Source organism: Sinocyclocheilus grahami, unplaced genomic scaffold (assembly GCF_001515645.1).
Source record: "Sinocyclocheilus grahami isolate Dianchi unplaced genomic scaffold, SAMN03320097.WGS_v1.1 scaffold12.1, whole genome shotgun sequence".
In the NCBI taxonomy this organism is placed as follows: Eukaryota; Metazoa; Chordata; class Actinopteri; order Cypriniformes; family Cyprinidae; genus Sinocyclocheilus; species Sinocyclocheilus grahami.
Window position 1 is genome coordinate 2,952,854 of NW_015505191.1, and position 13,927 is coordinate 2,966,780.

Below are 13,927 nucleotides of genomic sequence, written 5' to 3' on the forward strand. Positions count from 1 at the left end.
ATACACCACATGCTGTATTATATACCGACTAATAAATTACAGAACGTTTAGCAAACACTGAGGAATCAAATAAATAAAAAAGAGAGCCCCCATAGCATAACGTGAGGTAAACAGCAAAGATAACAAGCTTTTCAAAATGAAAAGAAAAAGAAAAGTAAAACTAAACTTGCTGTCGGTGACAGTGCTTGCATGTTTTTTCCCCCCACATGAATACCAGCATGTTCACCTTTGGTTTAAGAAGCGGCCTTTTACTTTACTTCAGCATGCAAACCATCCATCGTTTCCTCAATATTTGCGTAATTTTTGCTTCGTGCTCCTGCTTATGAGTTAAGCAATGTGGTTGTCGCGCCAGTGCGACCGCACACAAAATTTAGTCGCACGGGCAGAAAAAATTATCGCAAAATGCGCCCATTTGGTCGCACTCTGGAGCCCTATGCAGTACAGTATTTATTTATCCTCAGTTGTTCAAATCGCGGTAATCGAATACGGTTATAGTGATAATTAAAATATGAAACGGTAATACTAACCGTGGGGTATTTTATCACGATTTATCGTCAAACCGGTAATCGTTACATCCCTACTCTCCACTGTGGATAAACACGCTTGCTTTCTGAAAAAACTGGTTAGCTTGCAGTTTAGCGATCTCCACTTCAATATTCTATTCTCAGAAAAGTGTAATTCATCAAGTGTTCATTTATGAGAGAGAGAGAGAGAGAGAGAGAGGCTGTGTATGTATGAATGACCACCGTTTTGCCGCGTTTCTCTATTAACAGTGAAGCTGTGGCTTTAATTCCTTTAGAAACAATGATGTTACCAGCTCCTTGTTGAGAAAGTTAATGTAGCTCTTGAGCGATTAAGCTAGTTAGTTGATAAAATTGCAGGGTAGCGCTAAAAAGTTTGTTCTTGAATGTCTGAGTGCGGCCGCAACGTGATCTGACTGAGCATGTGTGTGTGTGCGTTAGATTCAGTGAAGACAGCGGATTAGTTTAGAACTCTTCAAATTTTTTGTTTTTTTTTAAACGTAGAGAGTGTGTTAATTTGTGCAATGATAACCTACCAGCAATGTAAATATGATTTTTTTATATATTAGAATGAGTACATTACAATATAAGTTTAATAGAACGAGTACATTATTATTTATGGGCTTAAAAACAAGATGCAAACAATCAGAATATTGTATCTGGTGGGGAGTGCCCAATGTAAACATGAAACATGCCATAACCTATATTGTACTGTGGTACCGTTATGGAGGCCCTTCATAATGCAGAGGTCAACTGCCTGCTCTGCCAATAGTTAGAAATGGCACTATAGTAAGCAGTGTTTAATAAACAGCTGTTTTACTAAACTCTTCTGAGGTGAAATTCAATGCAGTCCCGTATCGTGGCATCTGTATCGTGATATGTATCGTATCGTGACTTTGCTGGTGATACACAGCCCTACACTCCAGAGGATAATTCTCTTATGAATTATTAATGCACAAATACTATATGCTGTTTCTGCATAGCACCTCTGCAGGAGAAAACCTCTCCCTATTTTTTCTTTTTATGTAATATTTAAAAGCATGTGATGTGGTCTAAACTAGAAGACTGACTGAAGAAGCCTCGCAGTGCACAGCTTATTTACACTCTCCGGGCAAGTATTTTGGTATAAAGGAAATACTACTGAATATATTTTCTGTGCATTTGTGATTTAATATTCATAAATTTGACAATTCTTGCTGTTGTGCACACACTTTAAAACTAGTCTCAAATCAGCAGTACAGCGTACAAAGCAGTACAACGACAAGCAGCGCTGGCAGCCCGCCTGAGGGTGAGGCAGTAATGACGAACTACTGGTATAAAATGGTAAGGGAATTCCAAAACACCCACACCAGCAAACGCCTGCTAAAACCCTCTCTGACATCTGCATTGTGTTTATTTGGACTGTGTGGTGGTTAAAGGCTGAGTGGAAAAAGCATCCATCGTTTGCGGGATATGTATGGACCCGGCGGTCAGGAGCTTGCCGAGAACAGACAAGCATACTTGTGGTCAGCTCTTACCCTGCCTCTGCACTCTCGTAGGTTTGGCTCAGCGCAAGAGAGCAGACATTTTGCAGAGAAGCTGGGAAGGGTTAACATGGGAACAGTGTTTTCACCGCTTTCGCACATATGTAACTTCTGTCGAGGTGTTGTTATATCAATCCCTGTTACACTTTTGAGAAGGATCACCCTTAGGCTGATGAGAGAAGCAGAGAAGCAGGGGATGGGAAAGGAGGAAAAGAAAATAGGAGGAAGAGAGCTTCAGGATGTGTCAGCAGCAGTACAGTGTACACTCTTAAAAATAAAGGTGCATCAAAATTTTTGGTTCCACAAAGAACCATTCAATCAAAGGTTCTTTAAAGAACCATCTCTTTCTTACCTTTTTGTAATCTGAAGAACCTTATTTCGCCACAAAGAACCTTTTGTGAAACATAAAGGTTCTTCAGATGTTAAAGGTTCTTAATGGAACCATTTAGACAAAAAGGTTCTTCTATGGCATTGTGAAGCACCTTTATTTTTTAAGAGTGTACCAGTGGTCTGGTAGAATGAAAAGAATGAGGGAGAGAACTTCATAACAGAGCAGAGAGGAAATTCTCTTACCGCAAAGAATAGCATTACACAGGATATGGAAATGTACGTTTGTACTGCAGTTTGACCTACCACACACACACAGGGGCAAATTCAAAACAGTTGTGCCACTTTTGAATACAGTACTGCAGCACAAAACCCTGCATCTTATTTACTAATCATCTGCATTCCAGGTTAACCAAGTGCTACTCGTTTTGAGATTTTTTTTCAGTACAAAAATGGCTCATTTTGTATGTAAACTAGTTACTGTATATTTATAGATTGAGCTTTTTTCCCCACATTGCACTAAACTTGCTGTTTCTTTAGTTAATCGGATGCTAAAACAACACACACAAATGCAAAGAGCGCTGTCAGAGGGTGCGATTATTTTGAAACAGTTGCCACGTTTGCATTCAGTACTGCAGTGCAAAACCTTGCGACTTGCTTACTAACCACCTACAATCCAGTTTAACCAAGTGTTAAGTTAGCGTTGCAATGAGTAATTAAAATATAAAATCAAAAGAAAATTTTCTTTTAAATTTTTTTTTATAATGCAAATATGCCTCATTATTTATGTATGGTAGTTTTATTATAGATTCCACTTTATTTACAAAACTATTTGTCTTCTGCAAATAGCATTGCATAAAATTTTATTTTAATTTCAAAAGATACTTATGTACATTTCTACTGACCATGGCAGCAGCAGTTTATCAAATAGTGGGGAAGAGAACATGCATTGTGCATTGAATGTAATTATTTGCATTGTTTCTAAATTTAATCGGGTGCTAACACAATACACACAGCACATGCAAACGGCGCTATCAGCTGGTGCAATTTATTTGAAAATTGCATGCAGCACTACAGTGCAAACTTATTTACTAATCATTATGCAATCCAGTTTACCTAGATACTAAATGCTGCTGAAACGTTCTGTTTGCATTCTTTTTTAGCACAAATATGGCTTTCAGTTTATACATTTTATCAGCTCATGCGTTGCTAGCGCCATGCTTTACTGTTTGAGCTAAAGGAATGCATACAATTATGTCTTACTACAGATTGTACATTATTTACTAAAACTCATTGGTTTGTACTAAACTGAATTTCATTTAAGAGGTATTTGTGTACATTTATGTTGATCATGGCACCGTTTATTTATCAAATGATGATAAAATAATGCGGAGAGCACTATAACAAAGCTATTTTAGACTTCTGGATTGTAGAGGTGAAGCGTGCTAATGAACAACACTACAGCAGATGCAATTCATTCCCAGTAAAATCCCCTCACAGAGTTCTGACTATATCAAGCTTTGCTTTTCTCCCAGTTGCCTTTCCTCTCACCTCTCCTCGTATTCTCAGTTACAGTATATAGGGCGGCCAGCCTCTGTTGCTATGCCTTTATCCTAACCTACTTCTCCCAGCCCTAAAATAGCATCGGGGGTTGCTCAGGTCTATCATCTCTCTTTTGGGGATTGCAAAATGAGGTCTGTCCTATCACTCAATGATCCTCGTTTTCGTTCTCTTTCCCCAGACGACTAGACAGTCCTCTGGGTCTATGCTGTGACGTGCGTGTTTACAAAAATAAGAACAGGGTGTTGTATGCATTAATGCAGTATTCCCACATTAATGAGCTTTTGAGTCTGGATTCTAAGAAAAATGTTTGCCATTGTTTAAGCTTCTGACAGTTGAATAGGGCATGCTTGCGTTTTAGGATTTGACCATACAGGAATTTCAGCCGGTGAACCACTTCCTGTTTAAGTGAATGGATGGTTTTTACATGCAGACAGTTTCTCACACACAAAATATTTCGCTGATATAACATCAGTTCACCTTAAGGGTAGCTTAGTATATCAAAACTCAAACCTCTTGGCATTTCTTGGCATGGACGAGTTCAGAGTCTTTAAGAAACACTCAACCCAAACAAGCACTTGAACTTACAGCCTGACTTCCTCTTATCAGGTCAGACAAATATGGGTCCAAACAATGTATGTCTAAGATAGCATCATGCCGTCTTGTGTAAATCAAATGCAGGAGGGCTGCTCCTCCAGCTTCCAGGATCCATTAAACAGCTTCACTCGAATGAACTCCCCTGAGACTTGAAATAGCACTAGACGCATTAACAGAACTGATTTGCTCATCCTGACCCTCTGAGCTTTTTCAAACATGCTATTGGTCAGTGCACTGGTCAATGTCCAATGGGTCTCCTGGGGACGGCACTATAGGGAAAGCGTTATATCAAAAAGCATCATTCAATTGCACTGCAACTTGTATTAGCATATCGCCATTTCACTGCACCAATCAGCTGATAAGATGGACACGCACATGAACGGGTCAATGTTTCATTAGCATTTAGGATAATGAAACTAGTGTGCTAGAAAACAAAAGGCACTCTTTCTCACACCACAGTCTGTTTGCATTGCAGCTTAACTGTGTGATTTGTAAGCAAATGTTTATTTGAATCTAAATTAGCGGGTTTGATTTACTTTATTACTAATCCATGATTTCATTAATATTGTATGGAATGAGCATTAGGCTTTTTGCACAAATTATTTGGGTTAAATAACAAAAATGACATCATAAAGTATGTTCAGTATGTTTATATTAACTGTATATGTTTTCTCCCATGAAGGTTTTGTCAACCCCAATCCAAATATGCAAACATAAAACGTCTTCCATAAGTGCATTTATCTGTCATCAGGTAAAAAAGTTTATTTTAGATGATCAGATTCATTTATTTAGAAAACTGATTGTATCTCAGTCAACCTTATGTAGAGTTATGCTGTAATTTTACACTCTGTTCAATGGCTGTTGGTTCTTTTAGTCACTCAGTGTCGTGATGTGTTTTGTATGCAATAGATCAGTCACAACAGGATGGGCAGCATTCTTTCGCCTTCAGTATCTGTTGCGGTTTCTTCATTTTGGTAAAGCAACTCTAAAATAGGCTGCGACAAAGTGCAAAGCAGGTGACCGTATCAGCCAAACCTGAAAGATCTTTTCCTTGTAAGAATCAGATCAAGTTTTTGCTAATCAAGATAACTGCATATTTCTTCATTATTGCAGAGTTCCTTTTTACTACCCTGATCAGGCTGACTTGACCAATCGCCAGCTGACATTTGCCTCCTCTGTGTGTGTGTGTGTGTGTGTGTGACCGTGCCGTGTTACTATGGCAACACCTCAGGGCTGGTGGCATCGAGGCGGACACTAGAAGGTCGATGATTCTGCTGGTGCCATTTGGGGCATTTGCATCACCTTGTGTGGCATTGCCCACATTGCCTACCGTTTTACAGTATGATGCAACATGTAGTCAGAGTGGCTGCACCTCAAATGCTTCATGACAGCTCTCTCTGAAAAGTTTCAAGGTGTTGCCATGTTTTCCTTAAACACTATCTTTATCAGTGAGCCAGAAGAGAAGATAGAGAGGGAAGAATTTAGGGCAAATCACACATGGACAGCATCGCCTGCCAAACACTGAATATAATTCACTAATATGATAGTTGCTCTCATGGTCTGGTGCTGTGCTGTGCACACACTGACCTACTAGTACCAGTCTCTTCCAGTTAAAAGTCCTTACTTTATCATGTTAAATAAGGACATACTAAATCAGATTGTAACATGGTTTGCATCAGTTTTGCCTGTGGGAGTTTTGGTGGGAAGCGCTTGGTGGTTGAGGTTGTGTCTTTGGCAGGCGTGAGGGTGGGCAGGTGCAGCCTCGGTTGAAAGAGGAGAAACGCAGTACCATCTGGCACAGGGATCCCCCTCCCAGTGGGAGGAGTGTGAGAAATGGAGGGATTGAGGGATGGGGGGCAACGGAGGAGTGTGCTACAGCTAATTAGTACACTGCCTCAGATTAGACTGATGGAAAAAGTTTGGGACCACCCGTTCCTGAGCATAGAGGAGGATTGTGGAACGCCAACGCCCCATATCCAAATCAATATGTTTCGCTAGGAACTGAAATTAATGAAATCAAGTACTTCAAGTTTATCAGCAGCCTTTTAAATTGTAAGCCAGGAATTTATACTTCATAATTAGGGATGCACGGATATAAAAATAATTTATTTTAAATGCTGAAATTAAATTTAAGAATCTCAACATTACAATGTTAAGTATGAAGAATGGATGTTCAGGGTTTCCCAATCTTTTCTGTCAGACGAATGTCTTTGACCTAAAATATTTTACTTGAAGTACCCCCCCCCTTAAAACTTAAAATTAAGTTTTAAGTTAATGTTTCAATAAATTAACGACACATTTGGACGTTCATAGATTAATGGTCACATGACATGCAACTGAACAAATAAAATAGTGTTTATTTAACATTTTATATTGATTTATTTTTAATTATTGGACAATGTACTTTGACACAAACTGACAACAAACAGTAGTATTAACATTAACAAAGATTCATAAATACTGTAACAAATGTATTGCTCATTGTTAGTTATTGTGGTAACATTTTAGTATAGGGACCAATTCTCACTATTAACAAGTTGCTTATTAGCATGCCTAGTGTTAGTATATTGACTGTTTATTAGTACTTATAAAGCACATATTTTGTATAACCATATTCTACATCCCTAATCCTGTGCAATACCTAAACTTGACAACTACTTTACCAACTATTATTAAGCAGCAAATTAGGAGTTTATGTTAAAGGATTATGTTAAGTAGTAGTTAATGGTCTGTTAATAGCGACAATTGGACCTTAAAGTGTGGCCGCTATTGTTTGTTAATGCATTAACTGGCATTAACTAATGGGCCCTTATTGTAAAGTGTTACCGGTATTTTAAAGATTAACGGTGCTAAGCTAAACTCAACCTGGACAGAACTGCTTGTGGTTTCAACAAACCCATCACTTGTATCAAAATGTCACCATCCAGTTAGGCTCATCAACCATAACTCCTTCAAAACAGCTAGAAACCTTGGAGTTGTGATTGATGATAAGCTGAATTTCTCAGACCACATTGCTAAAACATTAGGAAGATCAGGCCCTTTCTTTCAGAACATGCAACACAACTCATTGTTCAAGCTCTTGTTCTATCCAGGCTGGACTATTGCAATGCTCTCTTGGCAGGTCTTCCAGCCACTTCTATCAAACCTCTACAATTAATCCAAAATGCCACTGCAAGATTAATCTTTAATGAGCCGAAAAGAACGCATGTCACACCTCTGTTCATCAATTTGCACTGGCTACCAGTAGCTGCTCGCATTAAATTCAAGGTATTAATGTTTGCCTACAAAACCACCACTGGCTCTGCACCCATTTACCTAAATTCATTACTTCAGAGTTATGTGCCCTCTAGAAGCTTGCGTTCTGCAAGTGAACGGCGTATTATTGTGCCATCCCAAAGAGGCACAAAATCACTTTCACAGACTTTTTCATTAACTGTTCCCTCCTGGTGGAATGACCTGCCCAAATCAATCCGAGCAGCTGAGTCCTTAACCATCTTCAAGAAACGACTAAAAACACATCTGTTCCACCTTGATTTGACACTCTAACTCTAACACTTTCTATTCTATTTTAATTCTACTTTATCTATATGTATCTTTTTTTTTTAAACAACAAAAAACAAACAAACACTAGCTTTCTATTTTTTCTATTCTAGCTACTTGTTTTTCTTTGTGTGTGTGTGTGTGTGTCTTGCAGGTTTATTTAATATCTAGATTTGTGTGTAAACTTAATTTGTTATCAACAAACTTACCTGTGTGTGTATAATATACATATACATATATGTATATATATATATATATATACTGTATAAATATATATATGTATGTGTGTGTGTGTGTATGTATATGTATGTATGTACTGTATGTGTATGTGTGTGTGTATATATATATATATATACACCTTGCTACGTGTACTGCGTTAGGCTAACCGAGACTTGTCATTTGCACTTGACACAAATTTGTATAATAACATGGGTATGACATAGGTATTACAATGAGAAGGTGATTTATGAGGACATTTTCAGTGTCCCCGTAATTCAAAAGGCTTATAAATAATTCAGAATTAGTTTTTTTGAAAATCTATAAATGCAGAAAGTTTCCTGTGAGGGGTAGGTTTAGGGGTAGGGTTGGTGTAGGGCAATAGAAAATACGGTTTGTACAGTATAAAAATGTCTTTTAATCAGTTCATTAGTAATCATTTTTAGAAGATGTAGCCTGGTGCCTACATATCTTCTGTATCATCTGACCATATCAAGTTGCTATATGGTTTGTTGTGTGTGTTTTGGCCGGGAGTCTAAAGAGCTCTTGATCAGGGCAGTACTATACTCGTTTTAATGTAATTGCAGCTTTCGTGTTGCTGCCTTCAAATCTTCAGTCTCTCATCTCCACATTCCTTCTTTCTGATCACTTTAAAGGGAGAAATTAAGCCTCTGGTGCTCTTTAACTGTCCAACTCTTCTCAGACAAACGCTTTGATCTTCCATTTGTGCAAAGCACACAGCATTCAGACACTTCTAAATGCAGGAGAGGCTGTAAACAGAGTCTGTGACTGACAGCCAATGAAATTGTGTGTATATATATATATATACACCTTGCTACGTGTACTGCGTTAGGCTAACCGAGACTTGTCATTTGCACTTATATATTGTTGCTCTTTTGTTAGTTTTGACTGCTTTTATTGTCCTCATTTGTAAGTCGCTTTTGATAAAAAAAATATAGATAGTCACTGCTAAATGACTAAATAAATAAAATAAAAAACTGTGAGTGTTTCATGATAGCAAAGGTGATCTTAATGTCTTTTAATCAGTTCATTAGTAATCATTTTTAGAAGATGTAGCCTGGTGCCTACATATCTTCTGTATCATCTGACCATATCAAGTTGCTATATGGTTTGTTGTGTGTGTTTTGGCCGGGAGTCTAAAGAGCTCTTGATCAGGGCAGTATTATACCCGTTTTAATGTAATTGCAGCTTTCGTGTTGCTGCCTTCAAATCTTCAGTCTCTCATCTCCACATTCCTTCTTTCTGATCACTTTAAAGGGAGAAATTAAGCCTCTGGTGCTCTTTAACTGTCCAACTCTTCTCAGACAAACGCTTTGATCTTCCATTTGTGCAAAGCACACAGCATTCAGACACTTCTAAATGCAGGAGAGGCTGTAAACAGAGTCTGTGACTGACAGCCAATGAAATTAGACAAGAGCAATAGAGATCCAACATGCTTGATGTTATCTCTGATGTTACATCTCTAAATCACTGAACAGTCCTGTACGAATAGAGGAAGAGAGAAAGACATCCGCATTAAAGGCTTCACGCACCCAGATCAAACACCTAATGCCGCCGAACCGTCTCTTAATTAACTTTTCAGTGCTGCCTGGCTAATTACGTCATGCTTTTTAATGTCTTGTACAAACACAGACATATAACACAGGAGTGGCTGTGAGAAATAAAAATAGCAATTTGTTTCTGTTGCTGTAGTGGCTTTAGTCATCTTCGAGTTTCGCCTCGATCAGTTCACGGTTTCCCATCGCACCCGTTTTGACTTGTCATTGGCACGTTGTAGCAAAGACGTACTGAGAAGAGGCACTTTGGCAGGTGCAGGCTTGTCCGCACATAGTGACAAATGCAACATTCCTGTCACACGAGTCACGCCACCTGCTCGCATTCCAGTGCAGTCAGTGTCTTTCCTTACTGTCTGCAACTCGAGGTACATTCAAAGTGCGTTTCTTTCTCTTTTCTTTTTTATTCTGAGGACATACCAATGCCTTTGTTACGCTTCAGCACACTTTGTATTTTATATTTGACTTCAAACTCAAACAGCCCAGTGTAGAAGTGTGTGTGTGTGTGTTCATCCATAGGATCCCACATAAGCCTGTAATTGTTCTGTTATTGAGGATCACAAGGAAGTGTAATGAGAAACACCTGTCAATATTTTTAATTCTTTAAAATGCTTAGCACAGAAGATGTCTGAAAGTTCATTCGCTAATCATTTCTTCAAAAAGAAACTCAAATAGTCTTAACTCTAATTGTTGCGTTTAAAGGCAAAAATTTACACCAGAGCACGATTCTAATGTCTCTCTGTCTCGGTTTCCCAGGTGTCCTCCTTGACATACAGAAACACTTCAACGTTGGTGACAGCGGAGCAGGCTTGTTGCAAACAGGTAAGTCTCTCATAATCCCATAATTACGTGGTTTTGCAATCATGCAGTGTGCACACACAGACTCTCTGACTTATATCACTGACTTGAGGTGGAAGAGAATACTAAAATCCATTAAGCTCCCTGCAGCCGAAGTGACAGGGTTAACAAAGGAGGAAAAAACTGTGAATGAGGTGCTCCAGTTCCACCTCCCTCTTCCCCAAAGCCAGTGTAATTTACTGTGCTTGAAGCACTTGTTAGGGTTTAACAAAACAGAGGACTGCCACAGTTGTGTGGATTGGATGGAGACCCACCCTGCGCTGTGATCTGTCCATTATTCAACAGTGCAAGGACATTACATACATTTTCCAATATTTCTATTAAAGAAAAAGACCACGTAAAACTCCAGTGAGGTACATGGGAACCTGTAAATGTTTTTTCTTTTCAGTCTGGTTGTTACAGGAAACTGTAATAGTACTGCAGTGGATGCCCAACACTGTGAGTCCACTCTCCGGTTCCTTTTAATGGGAGGAAAAGACTAGTTTATTCTGGAAAACACACAGAACTCTTGTTAGCTTAGAGATGCTTGTAGTCTGTCGCTAAGGTTCATAACGGCTAAAATTAAAAAAATGACTAATAATTGTTCCCTTATTATATGCAGATGACAGTGAAGTGTAACACATTATGACATCATTAAAGGTTATTTGTGGGGGGCTAGGAATCAGTGGATGTATACGGAGGGAGGTGAATGAGAGGGTTCAGTGTTCAAACGGCTGGCTTGCGCTGGGTCAGGTGGGGGTTTTGGAGGCCGTTGGGTTGGGCTTCCTGAACCGGGCTGGGTCCAAATCAAGTGGCTTTTGTGAAGGAGAGTCACTGTGTGGAGGTCCTATTGGAGCAGCCCTATGAACACTAGCACACACAAACTGTACTTGTGTATGCAAACAGAGACGCCGCCATACACGGAGGCAAGAATATATACAACAAGCACACATAGGCTCATTGAGCGGTTGCATAGACAGGGATGTCTGGGATTCAGATCCAGCTCAATGTTTATCTATTGCCCCCATTCATTTGGTTTGAAAATATTAGAATAACTGGCCCAAGGAGACCTCGGCACATAAACCTTTCAGTATTTAAGAGTGGGATATTTTAATTCTGGGTGAAAAGGGTGAAGTAAATATAAAAATCTACACCTCTTAAAACAGGATAAATCTAATTGGAAAGAAACAATTTTGTGAGGTTCATGCTTAAGATGCTAATTTGCAAATAGGGTGGAGCAAATAAATATAATTCTATTTATATGTATATACTGTTCATACTACCATTCAAAAGTTTGGATTTTTTGAAGTGAGACATCAAGCTTAATTCAGCTCAATTATATAATATAACTGACTGTAGAGATGAGTGAGATATACAAAGGAAAACGTTCATTCTGTCAGACCGTAAGAAAGAGTTCTTCTCTGTTTTTGCTTAGCTGACCAATTTAGACTGCAGAAATCGTACTGTCACTCACTGAAGAAAATGTGTTTTTGATTAGTCTGTAATTGGAAGCAAATAAACATTGCAATTATGCTTGGCTCAGGTTAACCATAAAGTGAATGACTGCTTGGAAACTTTCTATAGGTTGATTCTCAGCAAGGAATTGGTGCTTTGACAGCATGGCAGCCAATTATTGGTCTATATGCTACAGGAGGGATGGCACCTCTCATGCTGTGAAACTGTCAGCAGGGAAGAGATTGAATGGAGTGAAGAAAATTTTTTTCCCAGCACATGGGTTGCCATCAAGACATTACTGGTAGAGATTTCTTATTCTCTTTTAGCAGGCTTTTTTGTTATAGACATAAAAATATGAAAGTCTTTGCACTAATAAAATCGAGCTTTAACAAAATATCAAAGCAAACCACATCCTGAACCACATCCTATGCCACCTAGAAAAATGTGAGCAGGGAAAAATCCCTTTGTTAAGCAGTGCATGGGGTCTGTGCTTACAGAGTGTAGAGAAAGTGTCTGCGGCAGGTTTAGTTTGGCCTCTGATCCCAGTCTGACCTCAGTCTTCACACAACACAACGAAATTTCAGATGCTCTGGCCATCGGCTGAGAACCTCAGTGTGAAAAGTTGGTTGAAGGGATGGCGTGCGATCAACTGGAGTGTGTCCTATTGTGACGTACTCTGATTTGTGTGAGTGGCACACAAGTTTTTTTGTTTGTTTTTGCACACACATCTGTTAGTTTGACAGAGCTAGCTTTTCCCAAATCTACAGACTGTGGCAGGATGTCTTAAAGCACACATGGCACGGAGTGATGTTGAGATTAATGTCTTTAGGAATGTCTTGAGGAATAGCTGACTAAGGCAGTCTACCATAAAACAGGAGGAGAAATATAGTGACAGGTTGGGAGGAGGAAGCTTTTCATAATATAATTAAACTCATAGGCCTTTCTTTGCAAGTCGATCTGTAATGATAGTGTGTCATTGTCATAACAAAAGGATGTAAACATAGTAAACAGTAAATTAGTGAATGATGGGCTGTGGGAAAACTAGAGTATCTAGTACCACGGAGATGAGGTCATACCGCAACCCCAACACAGTGTGATTCAGGCCTAATGCATCATTGATTTAATGCGGTGAGTACCAAAACACTCATATTAACAAATCAAGGAGATGAAAGTATTCATATCATAGAAAAATATTTCACATATGTAAAATATTGGTTATATGATACATGTCTGGTTTGTGTCCTTCAAGTGATGCCCAGTGTCATATTTCCTGACAAATGCGTGTCTATACTCGATATTGACACACAGACTGCTCTCGTGTAACCTTATAAGGGCAATATTGACTTTATCTGGCTTTACACGATGTGCTTTTGCCTGTGGCTGTCATACCTGTCAATCACCTCCTTGTCTACAAAGACAAGGATTCTAGATCTGATCCCACTCCCAATGCTCTCTCATGCTTTATTTCTTTTAACCAAACCTCTATCAGACTAAGAGATATTAATTTCAGATTAGTGGGAAAGAGCAATTATTGTTGACACAGAAGAAGAATTGACCGTTTGCTAGCCACAACACCTGCAGGCAGTTCTGGACATCTGCGAGATAGAAAATGGAAATAATGAAGATGGAATGAGGAAAGAAGAGAGGGTTAACTCGGATGTTATTACTGTCCCGAGGGCCGCCTCCTTGCTCTTTTGTTTAGTAGGTGACATCGGCATTTTAAGGATGGGTGTGGGGAATCTGGATGGCCTCTCTGCGAAATATTTGCTGAAGATGG

At 39.0% G+C, this 13,927-nt stretch overlaps 1 protein-coding gene across 3 annotated transcripts in view; it reads left to right on the forward strand.

Moving 5' to 3' along the window:
• Positions 1-13,927, forward strand: part of spns2 (SPNS lysolipid transporter 2, sphingosine-1-phosphate) — a 77,742-nt gene that overhangs the window by 14,222 nt on the left and 49,593 nt on the right. For all 3 annotated transcript variants that reach the window (XM_016288533.1, XM_016288541.1, XM_016288524.1), the window contains exon 2: positions 10,615-10,680. In XM_016288533.1, the coding sequence (XP_016144019.1) occupies positions 10,615-10,680 (66 nt within the window). The remainder of the gene's footprint in view (positions 1-10,614; positions 10,681-13,927) is intronic.